At 41.0% G+C, this 18,532-nt stretch overlaps 1 protein-coding gene across 1 annotated transcript in view; it reads left to right on the forward strand.

Moving 5' to 3' along the window:
- TAF4B (TATA-box binding protein associated factor 4b) overlaps positions 1 to 18,532 on the forward strand; it is a gene marked incomplete at its 5' end in the record, with an annotated part of 118,258 nt that overhangs the window by 85,223 nt on the left and 14,503 nt on the right. The window contains 2 exons of the mRNA XM_019541568.1: positions 159 to 215; positions 15,997 to 16,113. Coding sequence (XP_019397113.1) covers positions 159 to 215; positions 15,997 to 16,113 — 174 coding nt within the window. The remainder of the gene's footprint in view (positions 1 to 158; positions 216 to 15,996; positions 16,114 to 18,532) is intronic.

An 18,532-nucleotide genomic window follows, 5' to 3' on the forward strand; every position in this document is an offset into this window, starting at 1 on the left:
GGGGAGGGGGGAGCCATTTTAGGTTTAGGCGTTCACTCCTGGAGCTAAGAATTTCAATCACAAGAGAGAATTTTCATTTATTAAATATTAATAGATGCTGTGGTGTTTAGATGCTCGTAATTTCTATTAAACATTTTTCACCCTCTCTCTCTTGATAGAGTCGCTCCAATAAAGAAGATCCAGAGCAGCTGCGATTAAAGCAGAAAGCTAAAGAGGTAGGACTTTCAAGTTACCATGCTTGCCTTTGTGTTTCAAGGGAAGGTTGGCAGTCCTCTCCTGGCAATTAGGTCAGGGTTTATTTTGCTGTTGCATACCATTTGTGGAGGCCTTGGGGAAGGACAGGAACTGCTGCAGGCAAGGGCAGTACTTCAAATGAGGTCAGTGAATTAGGAGCTCTCTTTTTAACATTTTATTTTCATCATTTAGGCCTGTCTAGAAACGGTTCTTTGTAAATGACAGCAGTGCACTTGGTAGGAATATAATGTGGGATTAGAAAAAAAAGAAACTTTGAGATTTAGCATCTGGGACTGTACAATAGGCTACATTTTTTCAGGGTAATTGTTCGTTTTGTAAATCTGATACTGCTTATAATTCTTTGGCTGGGAGGCGGTACTGGGATTTAGTTTTAAATGGAAAACGCCTCTGGCTTTTAATTTTCTGGGCCCAGCAGTTTTCTGTTCTGGAATGGAGCCCTTGTTTCACACAGTTCATGTTTAGCTGCAGGGGTTTTAGTTTATAGCTTAGACTGGTTAAGCTTTTACTCCCAGAGGCCTCTGCATAGCAACTGTAGAAATCAACAAATAAGTTCATTTATGTCTGCAGCCTTCTCTCAGTAGCTGACTTTTTACATTTCCCAATATCCATTTCCTGACTTTTCTAGCCTGAGAGAAAAAAGCTCCACTAATTGGAGCTTATTTTAATTGAGCCTTAATATTGGATCTCACTGGAGTTGCCCCCAGAGCTACTGGGAACAGAATGAAATGAAAGTACCTAAGGTTGAAGATGTGTGTGTGTGTGTGTGTGTGAAATTTTTCACTTGACCTACAGATTCTTTTCCCTGCTGAATAAATCATCAAGCCTGTTCACATTTCTGATTAAGGATCTGACAGCAGACGATAATAAAGACAATTGAGGTGTGAGACGTGTGATACCGAGCTGAAGAAATTGGTTTCTATAGTTACTTGACTGATTTCATGCAATTTTTAAGGATCTTTTTACTAAATGAGAGTGGTGATTTTTTTTTTTTTCCTGAGCAACCTTTTTCCTTAACTGTGCCTCTTGAACTATGAAATTTGTTGTTGCTTAACATTGCTGCGCTTGGCTCCTAGGTGCCAGCAGCAGCAGCAGGTTATTTATGAATGCTTTAAAGGCCCTTATTGTTTAGATTAATGTAGGAGCTGAGGCAAAACAAATGGAAATCCAGTAAAATAGTCTTAAAATCAATGCTGTGGATTTCTACCAAAGTAGAAAGAAAGATTCATGAAATAAGGCTAGGAAAAGGAGAAATTTGCCTGTCTGTGGGGTTTTTCATTTTATGCTATGAATATTGTCAGAATTAAACTTGCAAATGGGAATATTATCCAGACACTTTCCTGAACCACTGGGATCAACAGTGAATCTGTAATTGCACCCTTATTTGAATCATTTTTCTTTTATAGATGGCTCCCATCAGCCCAATACTACTGGGCAGCTATACACGAGCAGTGAGTCTGCTCTGATGTACTTTAATTACACTGCATCAGAGCAGCCTTGATTAGTCGAGTCTGTTGGACTAATTACTACATTCCAGCAGCCTCCAGCATCTCATGCATCAGCATCCCCATGCTTAAAAATGGTGGCAGGGGCGCTTTACCTAAAGTTCGTTTGCGCTTTAGATAAAGCGCTCCCGCCATTATTTTTAAGCACGGGGATGCTGATGCATGAGATGCTCTGGGTGCTTTAATTGGAGCAGCTCTTGGAGTCTCTCTAATTAAAGTGCCCTTCCCGTACTCCAAGTGCACTTGTATAAACTCCCATTTGTTTTTAGGAAGACATTTTTTTCATGCAGCATTGCAAACCAGATATACCTCCTAGGTATAAGACATTGACTAGTATTGCTCCATGTCTCGATCTCTACCTAACACATTTTGTGCCTGAAAATCCTAAGCTACAGTAGTATTGTTAGAATGGGAAGAAGTGTTTTGGTTTTGTTTTTCTTTTTTTACCTACTGGATGGCACTCTTAATCCTGGATGTTTTACTTTTGGTACTCTTTCCAAAATGGCTTACTGGTAAACCAGCAAGAGGGCAACACAGGGAAAGAAGAGTCTACCTGAAGAGCCAGATGCATATAAATCTGAATTTGTCTCTTTTTTTTATACCTGTAGTTGGCATTAGTTCAAACAGTTTTTGTAGCATTTGTACTATATGACTGTCAAACGTATACATCTCACAGAATGGTCCTTTTAATTATCTCATCATCAAAAGAAGCCAGGCATAAGTTTACCTTCCCTCTTTGAATAATAGAGATCTTTGCATCAGTATGTGATTCTGGTTGCCTGCTGCTCTGTCATTTCAGCGCTCATTTTGAAAACGAGGTAACTAGAACTTCACACACGATTCCAGGTACAGCTTGTTAACACAACATAGTGTTTTTCCTAACATTTCCTTTTAATAGATTTCATTTTCAGGCTGAGAGTTGAAATGAATCCACATGCCAGCTGATCAGTTTTTATATTCCCCCCCCTTTTTTTTAACTGACACCTCAGAGAGATGTGTGCTGCTTGCTTGAGTTTGCAAAGTTATGTAAATACAAGTAGAATAAGAACAAAGTAAAATCCACTGATATTTTTTGAGAGTGAAATGTCTTGGTAATTCAGCTGTAAATTAAGTTAACTAGGGTGAAAACTTGAAAAGGCTCTCGGTTCTCCCCAGGCTTGCCTTTCTGCAGGTCAGATCCTGCCCTAAACACCTAAGTGTTGAGAGGTGTGGGCCCACCAGTGGCTAGTGATATGGCCTGTCTTTCCAATGGCTTCTTAACAAGGACTGGTCTTTCAGCTGTTTTCGACTGGGGGCGATTCCCAGTTCTCTGTATTAAAGCATGTTGACTTTTTCTATCTGTTGAGGCAGATGTGCAAGCAAAACAGTTACTGGAAGCCTTTAGCATCTCTTGAGTGTTTCCCAAAATACCTGGTGCAAAGGACAAAGAGAGAGAACGTAGACAGGATCATTGTCTTCTACAGTTTAATTTTAATCCCAGTTGTTGTGGTAACAAAACCTTGAAAAGCAAGTTGACACTGCTGGGAGAGAGCCTGAAACCACAACTCGAAGGTTTGTATGGTTAGTTTCATGTTCTGAAGGGGGTGTTCAGCTTTCATAAATGTGGGAAACGCTGTCCTAATTGTTTGATGTGAAACTATGGATTTTTAGCCTTGGAAATGGAGATGGAACAAAGCTCTGTAGAGTCAAAAAGTCACACGGTCAGAATTTGACATTTGACCAACTCAGTGGGTCAGTTTGTGGTGCCTAATCTGAGACCCCTTCAGAGAATATTCAGTAGTCACTGAAAACGGTCAGTTTTAATGAGCAATTTTGGTTTTTCAGCTTATTTTGGCAATGTTTTGTTGTACCATAACTGATCTGTGCTTATATGATGTAAACTTCATATTGCTTTTCTGTTTAATGTGCTGGTTTTTTTCCCCTATGCATCATATGGGCCATGCTGCACTCTCTTTAACCACCATCAAATCTTTTCTTCTTTCAATTAGTTGCTTCCCTCCTTTAGACTTTCTCTCTTGCTCTCTGGGCTGCTGGTTGTATATCTACCTGTAGGCCAGCAAATTTACCAGTAGTTAGATTAAGGATCCAGGAAATCTTTAAAGTTGAGGTTGTTTTTAGCACTTTTCATGATGGTAAGCACATTCAGGCTCAGCTGTTGCCCAAGAGTTCACATCCAACATAATCTTAAAAATGCTTTAAGTATATCGGTAGTGTAAGAGTTAGGTTGTAGCCACGATAGTCTGGAAATTATGTGAGGCAAGAATTTGAGTGATTTCCCCCCCCTTTTTAATTGGACCATCTATGTACTTGGGATGAAATCAGATGAGCTTGCGAATGCAGCACACTTCATCAGGGTATAATTGTATCTAAAATCTTGGGAACTGAGTGTGAGTGTGTGTTAAAGATTAAAAGTGATCATTGTCTCTCTTGTTTTTGTTCTTGGGTGATCTTTTTCTTGCTTGCCTCGCTATCTCAAATTTGATTATGCTAATGCCCACTTATTTTCCTGTGCTTTAGCCTATCTAGGTACAATACATATAACCCTTTTATTTCTCTTCCTAGTCCCAAACCTGTATCAGCACATTTTATCACCTGCAGAAAATGTGCATTCCTTTCCAGACAGCTGCTGGGTGTGCCTCCAGCCACTCCTTCATCCATGCAAGAATTTTGTTTTTTCTACTATACTTACTAACCTTTTATGTTAACCTTTTGTGTAATAGCATTCCTAAGCCCAGGGAAATTGTACGTGGTATTAATTTTATTGAATCTGTTGCATCTTGCTTATGGGGGCATGATCTGTTGTGAATATGGGATGCCTGTACTCTGAACCTTAACATTTTATAGGAATTTTTTGCCACACCCACTCTATTCTAGACTCGAGTCTAACATTTTAGTACAGTTTGCAGGTATTTTTCCTTTCCCAAGTGCCATACTTTCAAGCCATTATGGTGCTGACAGCTCTCTAATGAACTTGAACATACCATTCAAAAGCAACTAGAACATTGGAAGCGCAAAAATATAGTATTGCATGACCAAACACTACATGTAAATTGCAAATTATAGCACACCTGTAGACTTCTCCAGTAGCAGAGTGTGCAGTACGAGCCTGCATCTAAAAATCTGTTTCTTCCCTATCTCATCTTCAGTACTCTGCAAGAGTATGGTATGCTGTCTTGGAACATCTTACTTTCCTTTAAAGGGCTCTCTACGGTTTTAAAGTATGTAGAACATCTTAACGTCTTCCGGCTTCTCTGATTTGCCCTGACCACCTGTCCCACCCTTGTTTGTGTTAACCAAAGGCCTCAATGCCATCCACAACAATGCTTCATAGTAGGAAAGTAATTCAGAGGTTGCTAGTAAAATGAGTAACTCCTGTATATGGGAGACCTGTCTTATTCCGTTTCTTGCCCTTCATGGTTTTTATTCAATCCCTTTTTTTCTTTTGTTCTCTTCCGCATTACCTTGTCTTTTACCCTCAGAAGTAGTTTTCTAGTTGCTTGACTATTGGTCTTCTATGCTCCTTGTTTTCTTCCTTCTCTGGAGGTGCTCCCCAATTCTTTAATCTTGTCATTTTCTGGCACTGCTTTTTCCCCACTAAGAGTTCTTGTAGGGCTGGCAAGCCAGTCAGTTGACCATTCATATAGTATCAGTTGACTGCATATTTTTTGACTGGTGAAAGATTATAGCAATCTTACAAAAAGCTATATGTGTTTTCAATTGTTTTTCTTAATGGAATATTAGTAGCTTTTCTGTGTATTATTTGAACCTAATGGCAGGTTTTATGCAATTTTTGACTGATTATTTGACCAGATAATTGACCAAACTTTGACCCAACCGTAAGTTCTGTTGCTCACAAATGGCTATGGCTTCTATCCCCTGCCACTATTCATGTAGCACAAACTCTGTAGAGTAGGCAGCTAGACATTGTGACGGTCTCTGTGTGATTACCTAGGTGTGAACCTTCAGAGGTAGCTGGGGACCTTTCTTATAATGGTGCATCGTGCCACTTTTTTCCCTTTTTCCCCCACTTTTAAAATAGTAAATTGTTGTCTGTTAAACTGTAGTGGCCCAGTATAACTTAAAAACAATATAAACTGTCTGCCCATGCCCTCTGTTATACCAAAAAACCAATGGTGCCCATAGTCTCATGCGGTTGGGAAGAAAATCTTTATTTTTATAGAAGATTGCAGATCAAGAACCTTGGATGATATTTGAGAGATTCTCTGAAGACAAAGACAATTGTGGATGATACCAAGGGGCAGCTGAAACAAATAAGTTACGCAAACTTCATGCCATTCACTCTACTGTCCTGAAGGAATTGAAGAACAACGTGACAGAGAAACTGACAGTATGCAAAACCTTCTGAATTACAGCTGCCCGAAGGAGAGTAGGAAATGTTGCATCTATTTTAAAAGTATGAAGGGTGATCCTTTGGAGTTTTTGTGCTCTCAGAAATCTTTGTCAAAGTCCCCCATGCAAGGCTATAAAAGAAACTAAGTAGCCTCAAGCTGAGAGGAAAAGTATTGCCTTAAATTAGAAACTTGCTAAGAGTCAGAAAACAGTAGGAATAAATGATGGGTTTTTTTCAACATGGCAAAAAGTTGATGGTGAACCTCAAGGGCCAACATTTAGTGTATTGATGGATGGTTTGAAAGATGGTTTGAAAAAGGAGGTGAACAGCAAGGTGGCAACTTACAAATGGGCTTAGGTAAGTCTAGAAAACACATTTTCGAGTTAACAAGAACAAGTGAATAGGCAGTGTAACATTAGATGGAAATCATTCAGGTTGGAAGAGCTGCTGTTGTTGCCCATTGCTGGGTTTTGCATCAGCTGATCTCTCAGGAGAGAGATCCTGGCATCATTTCAGAGAGTAAAGTGCAAGTGTCAGGTAAATGCACAACAACTGACAAAAAAGGATTTAAATATTATTATTTTATTTTCATAATAATGGCCTCGGCTGGAATGCTGTTATCAGTCTGGTCACTCTGTAAGAACAAAGAATGCAAATAGAGGATGTCCAGATATGGGTGCTAGATACCATGATAGGTGTATAGAGAAGCTTCTGTGTGAAAGAGACCGAAAGACTATGGTGATGTGAAAGTAGTATGCAATATGAATAAGATGACAAAGGTACATATTTCAAACAATAAATCATGAATGGAATTGAAAGGCAACTGTTGTAAAATTGATACAACAAAATACTTACAAAAAATAAACCCAAGATAAGAGGCCAAATGCTTTAATAGGATTCAACAAAGAATTAGATATGCCTTCTGTAGGCGATCTAAAGCCATATACAATAGGGCATTGGTGGGCAAAATACAGCCTGTGAGCCAGATCCAGCCCACGGACTAATTGGGTCCGGCCTGTGGGCGGGCGCCCAACACTTCTATCCAGCCTGGGGTGGCCTGCGCTATGCTTCCGCCTACCCCTGCCCCTGGCCCCAGGCAGTGCATACAGTTGCTTAATGTGTCTACTGCCACTGTTGCCCAGGAGCTTCCAGCAGCTCCTCCTCCTGCCCCTGCTGCATCACTCCAGGCAGCACAGGAACAACAGCAGCTGCAAGGATGTGCGCCAGGCACCACATACCCAGCCAGATGGGGGTGGGGGGGGAAGCTGCAGCTGGGTGGCTCCAGCATGCAGGGATGGAGCTCCAGCTCCTGCACATTCCCCCTGCCCTGCTCCTTCCCCCTCATCCCCAGCCAGCTGCCAGGACGTAGCACGCAGGTAGCCCCCCCACATATATACATGTACACCCCTCCCTGTACAAACACATGTGCTTCCCCCCCAACATACAAGAGTAAGATTTTATTTTGAGCTATTATACAATTGCCACTATATACACTACTCCAAAAAATAACTCGAGACAAAAATTTTTTTTTTTTAAATAAAATTAAGATATGTTATAGTAAATGTTTGATTCTTAGTATATGATTAGTTTTTATGTAAAGTTTGTTAAATTTATACCTTCTAATAGATTTTGTGCATGGCCCTCAACAGCTCATCAAGAGTTGTTAAGTGGCCCTGCAGCCAAAATAGTTGTCCATCCCTGCAATACAGCTAGTCAATCCAGAAACTAACTGTTAGTGGAAAGAAAATCCCTCTGTGGGCTCACTTTTTCTGTTTCTTGTCCAGGATGAGGTTTCTTTTGATAGGTGGCAACATCATGTTCTGCCCTGGTAGGGCAGCTTTTCTGAAGTTTATTTAGATTGCTTGGCCACTGAAGCTGGGCCTGTGAAATACTATATTTTTAAATAACTGGAAATATTAAGCTGTATATGAAAGAGATGTATGCCAAACTTTCAAAGGCTAATTGCTACCTTGTATTTAAATTTAACTTGCAAGGGGGAAAAAAACAGTGGAAACTCCATTCTTGGCTAATTAAAACCAGCTAAAGGGAGGTAAAGGAAGAAGGGAGAGAATTGTTGTAAGAAAGGAAGAGGAGTCCTACAACCTTACAATTTCATCTGACCTGCATTAAACATCTGTAGTGGTAGTGTTGGGCTCTTTTGTTGCTTTTCTTTTTTTTATTGCTTAGCCCTTGCCCTACAGGGGAGAAAATTGCATGCTGAATAAATGGAATTTGAGGGCACCAGTGCTCATTGGGTTTGCTGAGAACCAGGATAAGATGCTAAGACAAAGTGAAATTAAGTTTTTAAAACACACAATTTTAGCTTTGTGATATGTATGGTGAAAAGGAAAGTAGAAAGGTAGGTATTTTTGCACAGAAAGCCAAGAAACGGAGCACAAGGAAAAGTAGAAGATTTCTGAAGTTTGAGTGAAGGAGAGAGGGACGACTTGCACTTACAATTTTAATTAACTTAGGTTAAGAAAGGTAGAAAGAGCATGCAGACAAAGAAAAAAAACCAGAAGTGAAAACAACTTCAGCATCTAGTAAAAAAAACCAGACAGATTAAATCTAACACAATTAAACTTTTATTATAAGATGCAGAGAGAGATAACCATGGAAAAGGCTTTAGAAAGGAATGAACACCTTTTTAGTGGAAACACCTGAATGATTGTTGTAAGCAGGTTGGCATGTCTGCTGCCTTGCAGCCCCTTGTCCTTGCTGCCAGCCGTTCCTCCTGAAGGTCGCGCAGGGCTGCCCTGCATTGGCTCGGTCTGTGCTGCCACCTCTGGCCCCCGCCCCCCCGGGGCAGCCTGGAGGCGCCAGTGATGACAACATAGACACAGTGCAGCCCAGCACGTTACATTTGTCATCTTGGTGGTAATTCCCCATTTTTTTGTGCATATTAATATATTTTTTTAACCTCTTTGTCTGAGCTATGACAGTACTTCGCCTTATTTTCTCCTTTTCGTACACCTTTCCCCTCCCCCCACCTCCTTTTTTCCCCTAGGCCATCTCTACACAGTCTTCATCCACATTAACACTTTTATTGCTCCCAAAATATCTGTTGCTGTGTAGCATGAAAATCCCTTGGGCATGCATTATCTTCAGCCCTTCCCATTTTTTTTCTCTTCTGCCAGTTCCTCTGTTACTTTGAGCTGTCTCTTCTTAGGTTCTAAGGTACAGTATGCTGAAATGCTCCTTTTCTTTACTTGACATTAAACCCTAAGTTCCATACTTGTGCCTTACCAGACGCTTTTTCTAAATCCTTCAGAACTCAGCCCAAACTGGTCCTTGTCTGGGTCTTGTTCTGTATGTAGAGATGTTTATTGTGGGACTTGCTTTAGTTTCTGCAGAGATTTTGTCACGGTCTATACCTGGGTAGAACTGTGTACTTGGCACGAATTGGCTTGGATGCCAGTTGTCTGCCCTTGATAAACAAGGTGCTACATTTGTTCTCCTGTAATCCAAACCTGTGTTGTTGCTTTGGTATCTGATTTTGTTCACTGTGGACTTTCCTCGTCTGTAAATCTAAATCTTGGATAGCGCAGAAAACCTGGTTCTTGACCAGTCCAATTGTTTTTGCCTTTGTGCACATTATTTCTCTTCCTTCAGGGGGTAACTTCACACCCAGTGCTTATGTGCTACTTGTCTATAAGACCCAAGTGTTTACCTGTTAAAAGAATCTGATGAACAAACTATACCTTGATGAAGCAACATGGCCTAGTTTAGTACCATTAACTTGTTCACAGGCACGTGACAAGCCAATTAGGGTGAATTAGTTCAAAGTACAGCCTTTTAAAAATAGACTTCCTTTTCCTTCTTTTTTCAGACCACTAAGAACTGTTTTAGCCATGAAAATCTATCCTATTTCACACAGCATGAAATACCAACATTCTTATTTGTGTGATTTATGAAGTATATCAAAGGTGACTGTTAATCTCAAACGCTTTTATAAGAATAACTAAATACAGTCTACAACTTCTGAGGTTTCTGTTTTAATAGGATCAGTCTAGAAGTTAAGATCCACTTTGCTGCATTGTTGGGTGTGACTCTGGCTGGTAATCTCGACTGTTGGCCCTGGGTTTGGTCCCAGCCCCTATACTTTTGTTCTGGGTGAGCGCAACCCTCAAACCACCCACAACACCTGCCAATTGATAATAAGTGAGTTTGATACAGAGTGATAACAGACCAATAACAATACAAACTATCAAACAATTCTGTCTCTGCCATTCCTAGGGCTGTCATCAGAGTCAAAGTACATCTGGTCAGGATGCAGGCTCTACCTTCAGGCTCTCTTAAGTGTCAGCAGTCTGGAGATGGGATGCCGAGGCCCACAGCCCCCCTCCAGTGGTGTGCATAACACAGGCTGCTGGTAGGCCCTCTGTTCATGGTGGCCTTAGGGACCCTTCCCAGGGAACAGGGGCAGGGACCCATCTCAAAGAGCAAGACAGGGAGGAAGAAAAGGAAGGACGAGAAGGAACAGGGAGGGACCCTTTTTGTTTAATCTCAAGTCTGCTTTTGTATTCTCCTTCACCCTTGAAGACTCCTAATGGCTTTTCATCTGTGGCTATCTCTGGTTGGCTGTCTCTTTGTGGTCACACATCCACGTAGCCTTCTGAGCCTTCTGCTAATTTGGTCTGTTCCCGCAAAACCAGGACTTACCCCCACTCTGCTCTGGGACCTTGTAGCTGGTGTCACTTATCTCATGTTATGAGACAGTATGGGGCATACTTCCTTGGTTCCCAGGCTATGTGTCCTTGTTGTGTTAGACAGCCTGTATGCCTTGAAGGCTGTGATCTCTTGTTATGGTATGCCCTCCCCAATTCTCAGGCTGTGTCCATCTGTTGGCCTTGTGCTAGACAGCCCGTCTGTTTTCAGGGCCATGAGAAGCTGTGTGCATGTCTCCCAAGCTCTTTAGCTGCCCATCTTGATCCCTTACAATGCATGTATCTATATCTATAAGCCAATTCCCAAAAAACAGGCTTTCAAATACTGTTTTCAAGCCAACATTGACCATGATCAAAGACGGTATCTGCCCCTGTAAACTGAGCATCATGCTTTCTGGCTAGCAAGACTAGCAACATAGTACCTTATTTTTGTATTTACAAAGCTACCAAAAATGGTTTTCTAATGAATAGGCAAAAGGCATTGATGCTTTGGGCAGATACCTAGTAATAGTGTGGTTAACAGATCTGATACTGCCTGGAGACCACCTCAGTGTTGATGAGTACAAGGTAATAACCTCAATTGTGCATGCACAATGATGGGTTCTGAACTAGCTCATGAAAGAGACCTTTTTAGCTATTGTATATAGTTCTCCAAAACATCAGCTCAATGCACAGCAGCCACCAAAAGCCTATAAAATTTTGGGTATCATTTAAGAAGGAAATAGAAAACAAAAGGGAAAATAACATCATGCCACTATACAAATACATGGTGCACTCATACCTTGAATGTTTTGTGATTCCTGCCTCCACATCACACAAAGGATATAGTAGAATTAGAAAAGGTATGGAGAAGGGCAGCCAGAATGATCAAGGATATGGAGCAGCTGGCATAGGAGGAGATTAAAAACACTAGGACTCTTCAGTTTAGAAAGGAGGGGGCTGAGGGTGGATATGATGGAGGTCTGTTAAATCCTGGAGTAGACAAAGGGAATAGGAAACTTATTCACCAAGTCCCAAAATACTAGAACTAGGGAGTACCCATTGAAATTAGATGGGGATGGTTTAAAACTAACAAAAGAAAGTACTTTTTTTAACTTGGCATGTAGCTAATATCTGGAACTCATTATCATAGGAGGTTGTAGAGCTAGCTATTATAGCCAGGGTCAGAAAGGGCCCTCCACAAATTCATGGATAATAAATCCATTAATAGATGTTAAACTGAACAATTGGGGAAATCTTCTGACATCTTTAAACCAATGATGGCTGGTTCGAGGAAAGTTATGATAGGATAGTTCATTCCAGATACTCTGTCTTCATATGTTCTCTCTAAAGCGTTTGCTGGTACCACTGTTGGAGAATGGGATACTGGGCCAGAAAGATCATTGGTTTGACCTGGTATGGCACCTCTTGCATCTTGGGGAAGCAAAGTCTCTGCTCCACATCATGACTAAAGACACTTAAATCTCAGGAATGTTTGGCTTGCTTAAAAAACCAGAGTGTTTTTTTTCATTAGTTTGGTATCTCATAGCTGAAATCTTGCTGGTCTTCTCATACAATTTAAACTTTGCTCTTTGGATATTAAAATGCCACAAAAAATGTAGTCCATATATTCTTGGACATAAGCTTTGTGTATTTTCATGAAATTAAACTTTGTAAGAGAAGTACAGTTTCTATGAGCTGAAAAGGAAATATTTTTCTTGGTAAAGGAATTGGGTGGAGAACAGAGAGGTCAAATTTAAAACCTTTCATTTTGTGTGATTACAGCTATGCTGCAAATGCCATTTCACTATAAGGAAGGGCTAAAAAATGTACCTTACTTCTTGATTTGTGCTCCAGGTCAGATTAGCTAAAATGGTTATTGTGTCACCCTCAAAATTCCTGACTGCTGCAAGACCAGACTTTAAAACTGTATTTTTATTATTAAAAAGGCCAGCAGCAACAAAGACTATTTTACAACTTCTGAGACGTTTTCCTAGCAATTTGATCTTTATATAGGTTTTTAGAAATCTGTGTAATTCTCTAGTGTGTTTAAAAAAAGAATGTGATGGGGATGGGGGAATGTTCCTGAACATGTTCTCACTTGCTCTTTGTCTGAAGGTTGTTCCCCTTTGCTGCTATTTTGAGATGTGATTTTTTTTTTTATTTTTTTTAATCGTTTTTGGGGGGGATGGCAGGAGGTCTGTATTGGTAGATGAAATGGGTCAGGGAAAGAGAGGGATCTTGCCAGCTTCAGTGATTGCCACATTCACTCCACGTTCACTACCATCTCCTAATTTATAAATTGCATCAAGATTGATAATCTAAAAAACATTCTCAACCCTAAAGTAACTCATTGCCAGGGGAAAAGGATGGTGCCTGGTAGAGTGTCATCTTACAGATTTGAAATGGGTAAGAGGGAGTACTGGTCAGAAAAGTTCAACTGGGCCACCAGCTTTTCACCATATCATGGAGTGATGTGGCCCTTGGTCCACTTCCTGGGGGTGCCTGGTCATGCCAAAAGCTCCTCTACCAGCCACTAACTATACTTCTTAAGATTGCACGTGTACTTCCGAGTTTTCACCTTGCCAGGACCCTATTGTAAAGAAATTAGTCTTTCCACACCTTCCACCAAAGCTGTCTTCCTCCCACAAGTAGATAAGGAATAGTAGTGCCACCTGCTGTGTTTGTTGTTTTTTTTAGGAAATTCCCCACCCACTGTTTCTGTGAGTTGTACAAATGTGCATTCACATGATGCCTGCATAGGATCAGCATCACTTTTGCCTCCCTGACTTTTCATACCCATTTTTGAAAACTTAAGCCTTTGACTTAATGACCTGATGTTGAGAGCAACTGTGTAGGCTGTTTATTTGTACTCACCCTTCTCCTGTGATGCTCTAGTATTGCTACTCTGTCTACCATTTCATTCTGAGATTCTCTCTGAAACTTTATCCTTCTACTCTGTTGACTTGCATCTGCTCGGGTAAAGATGCCACATGCATACTATGCAATATAACTGCCTTGTGGATGATAGTCTGCTGGCAAGTGCACTGTGGCATGCAAGTGAGCAAAGCTATCGGAAAATGTGCCAGTATGAATGCCTATATAATTTAGAGTTGTACAATTTAGTAAAAAATTCAGCTTTATGCCAACAAGGTTGGATATTTTTCAAACATTTTGGATCTAGGAAACTTGAACTTGGAAATCTAACTGCTGACTCTGGTATTTTACTGCTCCTTTATGAATCCAGTTGCACTTGTTCTTTTTTTCATTTTTATTTGAGTTTTTCAAGTAAGGCTCCTAACTGCCTATGTTTTTTTCAAGTTTACTTAAATGGGTTTTTTACTTTTTTTATTTGGACACATTAATATTAAGACCTAATAAAAAACAGCTTTGTATTAAGGCAACTGCAGATAACTTATACCAGTTTCAAACATTGCTGGTAATTTTTATTCAAGAGGGTTAAAGCATTTTAGGAAGACAAGGTTCTTTGGGTAAATTGGATATATTTTATTAGATCAACTCAAATAGTCGGAAAAATTCTTCTTTGCGAGCTTTCAGGTAGAAACAATTTTTCCAACTATTTGAGTTGATCTAATAGAAGATATCTGATTTACCCAAAGAACCTTGGCTGCCTGTGTCCTTAGACCAACACAGCTACAACCAACACCCCTTGAGGGTTTTAGGAAGTTGATTCTCATAAGCACTCCTGGAAATGTTAATCTATACCAATGGTGCTGAACCTTTTGGCCTGCAAGCTAGGATTGGGTTGGGGACCAGCATTGCCCTAACCCTGGTGTGCAGGAGGGGTCTTGGAAGGGGGACAGGGGGCTGGTGCTACCCCATCCTACCCTCTGTGCACCAAGACCGGGCCCTGGGGCTCTCCATTGGAGAGCTCGCCCAGTTCTGCATGCTGGAATCTGGTACAAAGGGCCTGGAGTTCTCCATGGGTCTGGAAGTTTGGTGGTAGGGGTACAGTTCCAGTGCTCTCCCACTGCCAAATTTCTGGACCCACAGGCAGAGCTGTCCCTAAGGGTGTGCAGGGCCTGGGGCATATCATCCTGTGCAGGGTCGCAGGGGGTGGCGAGCAGCTGGAGCTAGCAGTGGTCGAAGTTTAACATATATTAAACTCTAGTTTAAAAGTCCTATTCAACTAAACAAATTTCGCACTACCGCCTCACCCATATTTAATCACTAAATTGCTTCCATTCTGCTAAATTTTGACTTGAGGGATTTTTGCCTTTAATGAACAACTGAAAATCAGTATATAGAGGAATCATGCATGTATTCCAAAAGAGTCCAAATATATTTTGAAAAACAAACAAGTGAAAGGATGAAAGAGCTACATGCATCCTATTCAACCTCAATTATCTGAATGTCAAGGGACTCCAGAATAGTTGGATGATAAATTTTCAGAGTAACAGTGTCAAGGGGGCCTGGCCTCGATTCAGATAACTGAGCTTCAGATAATTGAAATAGAAATTAACTTTAAGAAATGAATCATCCACTTCAGAATATCTTTCTTGTTGAAATAAAACCTGTGCAGTTGCCGAGTATAGTATTACTGGTTCAAAGTTGAGAAACTTTATACACATACCTCTTCATCCTGTGATGCGCCAGAGATCTAGTGGATCGGAGTAGACTCAATCAAGACTGCTCCACATGTGAGCCGATGCACACACTGCGCTGCGTCACATACAGTTGCATAAGCAGCAAAATGCACGTCACCACACAGAAGATGGTGGCGGTGCGGTTTGAATGAAAACGCCTTCCAAACACCTGACTATTTTCTCAGCTCTGATGCGCATTTCGCTGCTTATGCAGCTGCATGAGCCACAGTGCCAGGAGCTCTTAAAAGCGCCCGGCGCTGCAGTGCAAACATGTACAAATACCTTTAATGTTAACTGTTGGTCACTTAAGCTAGTACTAAATAATTTCAAACTTTAGGTCATTTTGTTTAATCACGATTTTAGACAATGATTAAACTGTGTTAAGTTTAGAATCCCTGGTATAGTGTTGATCTTGAATGGTCTCTCTCTCAACACAGCTGAAGTAATTGGGGCTAGCATTTGCCAGCCTCCTAAAATGCCTACTATAATGGTGGGTCTGACTGCTGGAATGGATGGTCTCAACTGATAGGTGGTCATAAGACTGATCAGATGTTTGAAGCTGGGTGAATATAAGTGGCCCCTCATTATACCATATGCCATGCTTCATATCTACTTTTTTTTTTTTTTTAAACTAGATGCAACAGTTGGAGCTGGCACAGATGCAACAGAGAGAAGCCAACCTCACGGCCTTGGCAGCCATTGGACCAAGGAAGAAAAGACCGCTGGATTCTAACATTGCATCTGGGCTGGAGGTGCTGAAATTGCTCATGTGTATTTGCTCCATCTTATGCTGAATTATCTTTGTCCACACTGGTCAGAAAAAAGGAGGCGGGAACTCCCAAAAGTCTAGTTAAACATTTAGAGAAAAAATAAACATGAATACCATTACGTGCTAAACTAAATACAGCTACTAATGGTGTATTGGCGAGCGTGCCTGTATAACAGTAGTGTTTTATATTTACCAGATTGAAGCCAAATGATGATATGCAACTGTGATTTATTTGAAAGAACTTTTTACCTGTTCAGTATTGAGAGCAGCATTTCTGGGGTTGTGACAGACTGCACAAATCCTTAACAGAGTAGCTCACCTATGAGCAATCCCACAGGGTATCAGCAGCCCAGGTGGTCCTGGGAATGCCAAACCAGCTTCCCTAATTCAGAGAAGTGAGGAAGACAGGATCTGTTTTTAATTCTAATTGACCTAGACTGTTTCTGCCTGCCTTTTGGTTAAACTGTCATGAGCCAAGGAAATGGGTTCAAACAGCATTGCCTAATACAGGCACCCTAGTATAAACCTGTAAATTAATTGGACTACAACAGTCCTGGTATAAAGTACAGGATGGGGCATCAGCATGTGTATATTTGCAACTGTGTGTGGACTCTGATTCATAACTATTTAATTTTTTAAAAATTTCTAAATGAAATATTCAATTTGTGCCAGGATGACTATGTAGGCCAGGTAAGCTCCTTAGGGTAGAAAAGGATATTGCTTTTCATTGCCTTTTGTTGCCTTTGTGCTAGCATGACAATTTTTATGGCGGTACAAAGGAGAACAGCAAATAGACAGCAAATAATACTTTTTGTCATGGCCTTGGTGAAGCCGTGATGAAAGGTAATTAATAAATTGTGCTGCTTTACAGCAGTGTATGTCTCTTTTCTTTATGGTGGGATCAGGCCCCTCAAGAGCACCTGCCTGACTTTCGCCACTTGCAAAGATGCACCCTCAGTACTCTGCCCCCTTCTAGAGACTCACCCTGGAGATCATGGAATAAGTTTCTGGAAGTGGGGAAAGTCAGGGTACCCCACTTGCAGAGACATGTCCACAGAAATCTCCAGGAAGTGGAGAAGATCTCACATGGGGTCCTGCCAGTTGATTTTGAAGGACAAATGGGTGACTTGTTCCAGTGAAGTGGATCAGCTGTGCTGGGACATCTGAGCACAGCTGATCCACTTAATTTTGTGGTGTCTGTTTCTGGCCTTAATCTGATTGGTTGTGCCAGGGTGCTTCTGAAGGACTCTGGATTTTTGGAAAGGAGCCCATATCTGTACTCAACCCATGGAAAATGAAGGAAACCAGTACTTTCCTGCCAGCAATAATCGTTACTATAGCGGTACTTTTAAAATGATTTGGATACAAATCTTCCTGCAAGTAACACCCACTCACACCCACACACAATGGCATTTTGCTATCATACATTCATAGGATTATAAGAAAGTGGGCTGGACGGGACCCCATGGGGTCACCTACTTCAGCCCCTTGATCAAGGCAGGATTGTCCCTGATTAAACCGTGACAGAAAAGTGTCTCTCTAACCTGTCCTTGAAAACTGCCAAGGATGGAGGTTCCACAATTTCTCTAGGTAGCGTGTTCCACTGTTCAACCACCCTCAGTCAGAAAGTCCCTCCTAATCTCTAACCTAAATTTCCCCTGCTGAAGTTTGAGGCTATTGCTCCTAGTCCTGTCCTCTGTAATCACAGAAAAAAGCTCATCTCCATCCTCTCTGTACATTGCCCTTTGGGTATTTGAAGACTGTACAGATACCATCAGATCCTCCTTCAAATTCTTTTTCTCCACACTAAATAACCCTAGCTCTTTCAGCATAAATCTTCTTCCCCAGGCTTTTAATAATTTTTGTTGCTCTCCAGACTTTCCACATCATTCTTGAAGTGTGGGATTCAGAACTGGGCACAGTATTATTCCAAAAGATGCCTTACCAGTACTAGATAAAGTAGAAGAATTGCCTTCCCTTGATTTTTCAAGTGACACTCCTGTTAATACAACCTAGTATGTTGTTGGCTTTTTGTTTCCAAAAAAAAAAAGCATGTCTTTACTCATATTCAGCTTATGGTCTACTGTAGCCCCCAGGTCCTTCTCTTCAGTACTGCAAGCTGGCCAATTGTTCCTGGTCTCTATTTTTGCATGCAATTATTCAGTCTCAAGTGCAGGGCTTTGTACCTGTCTTTATTGAATCTCATCTGATTGATTGCAGACTGTTTCTCCAGTCTATAGGTCATTCTGGATCATGGCCCTACCCTCCAGTGTATCTGCAACTCCACCCAATTTAGTGTTGTCTGCTACAGTGGAACAGAACAAACACAGCTACATAGGCAAAGCAATTCATTCTCTTTTAAGGAAACTTTTGAAGGTCCTTTTACATTTTTGAGCAACACT

This window comes from Crocodylus porosus, unplaced genomic scaffold, assembly GCF_001723895.1.
Source record: "Crocodylus porosus isolate Cpor-Errol unplaced genomic scaffold, CroPor_comp1, whole genome shotgun sequence".
Taxonomy (NCBI): domain Eukaryota; kingdom Metazoa; phylum Chordata; order Crocodylia; family Crocodylidae; genus Crocodylus; species Crocodylus porosus.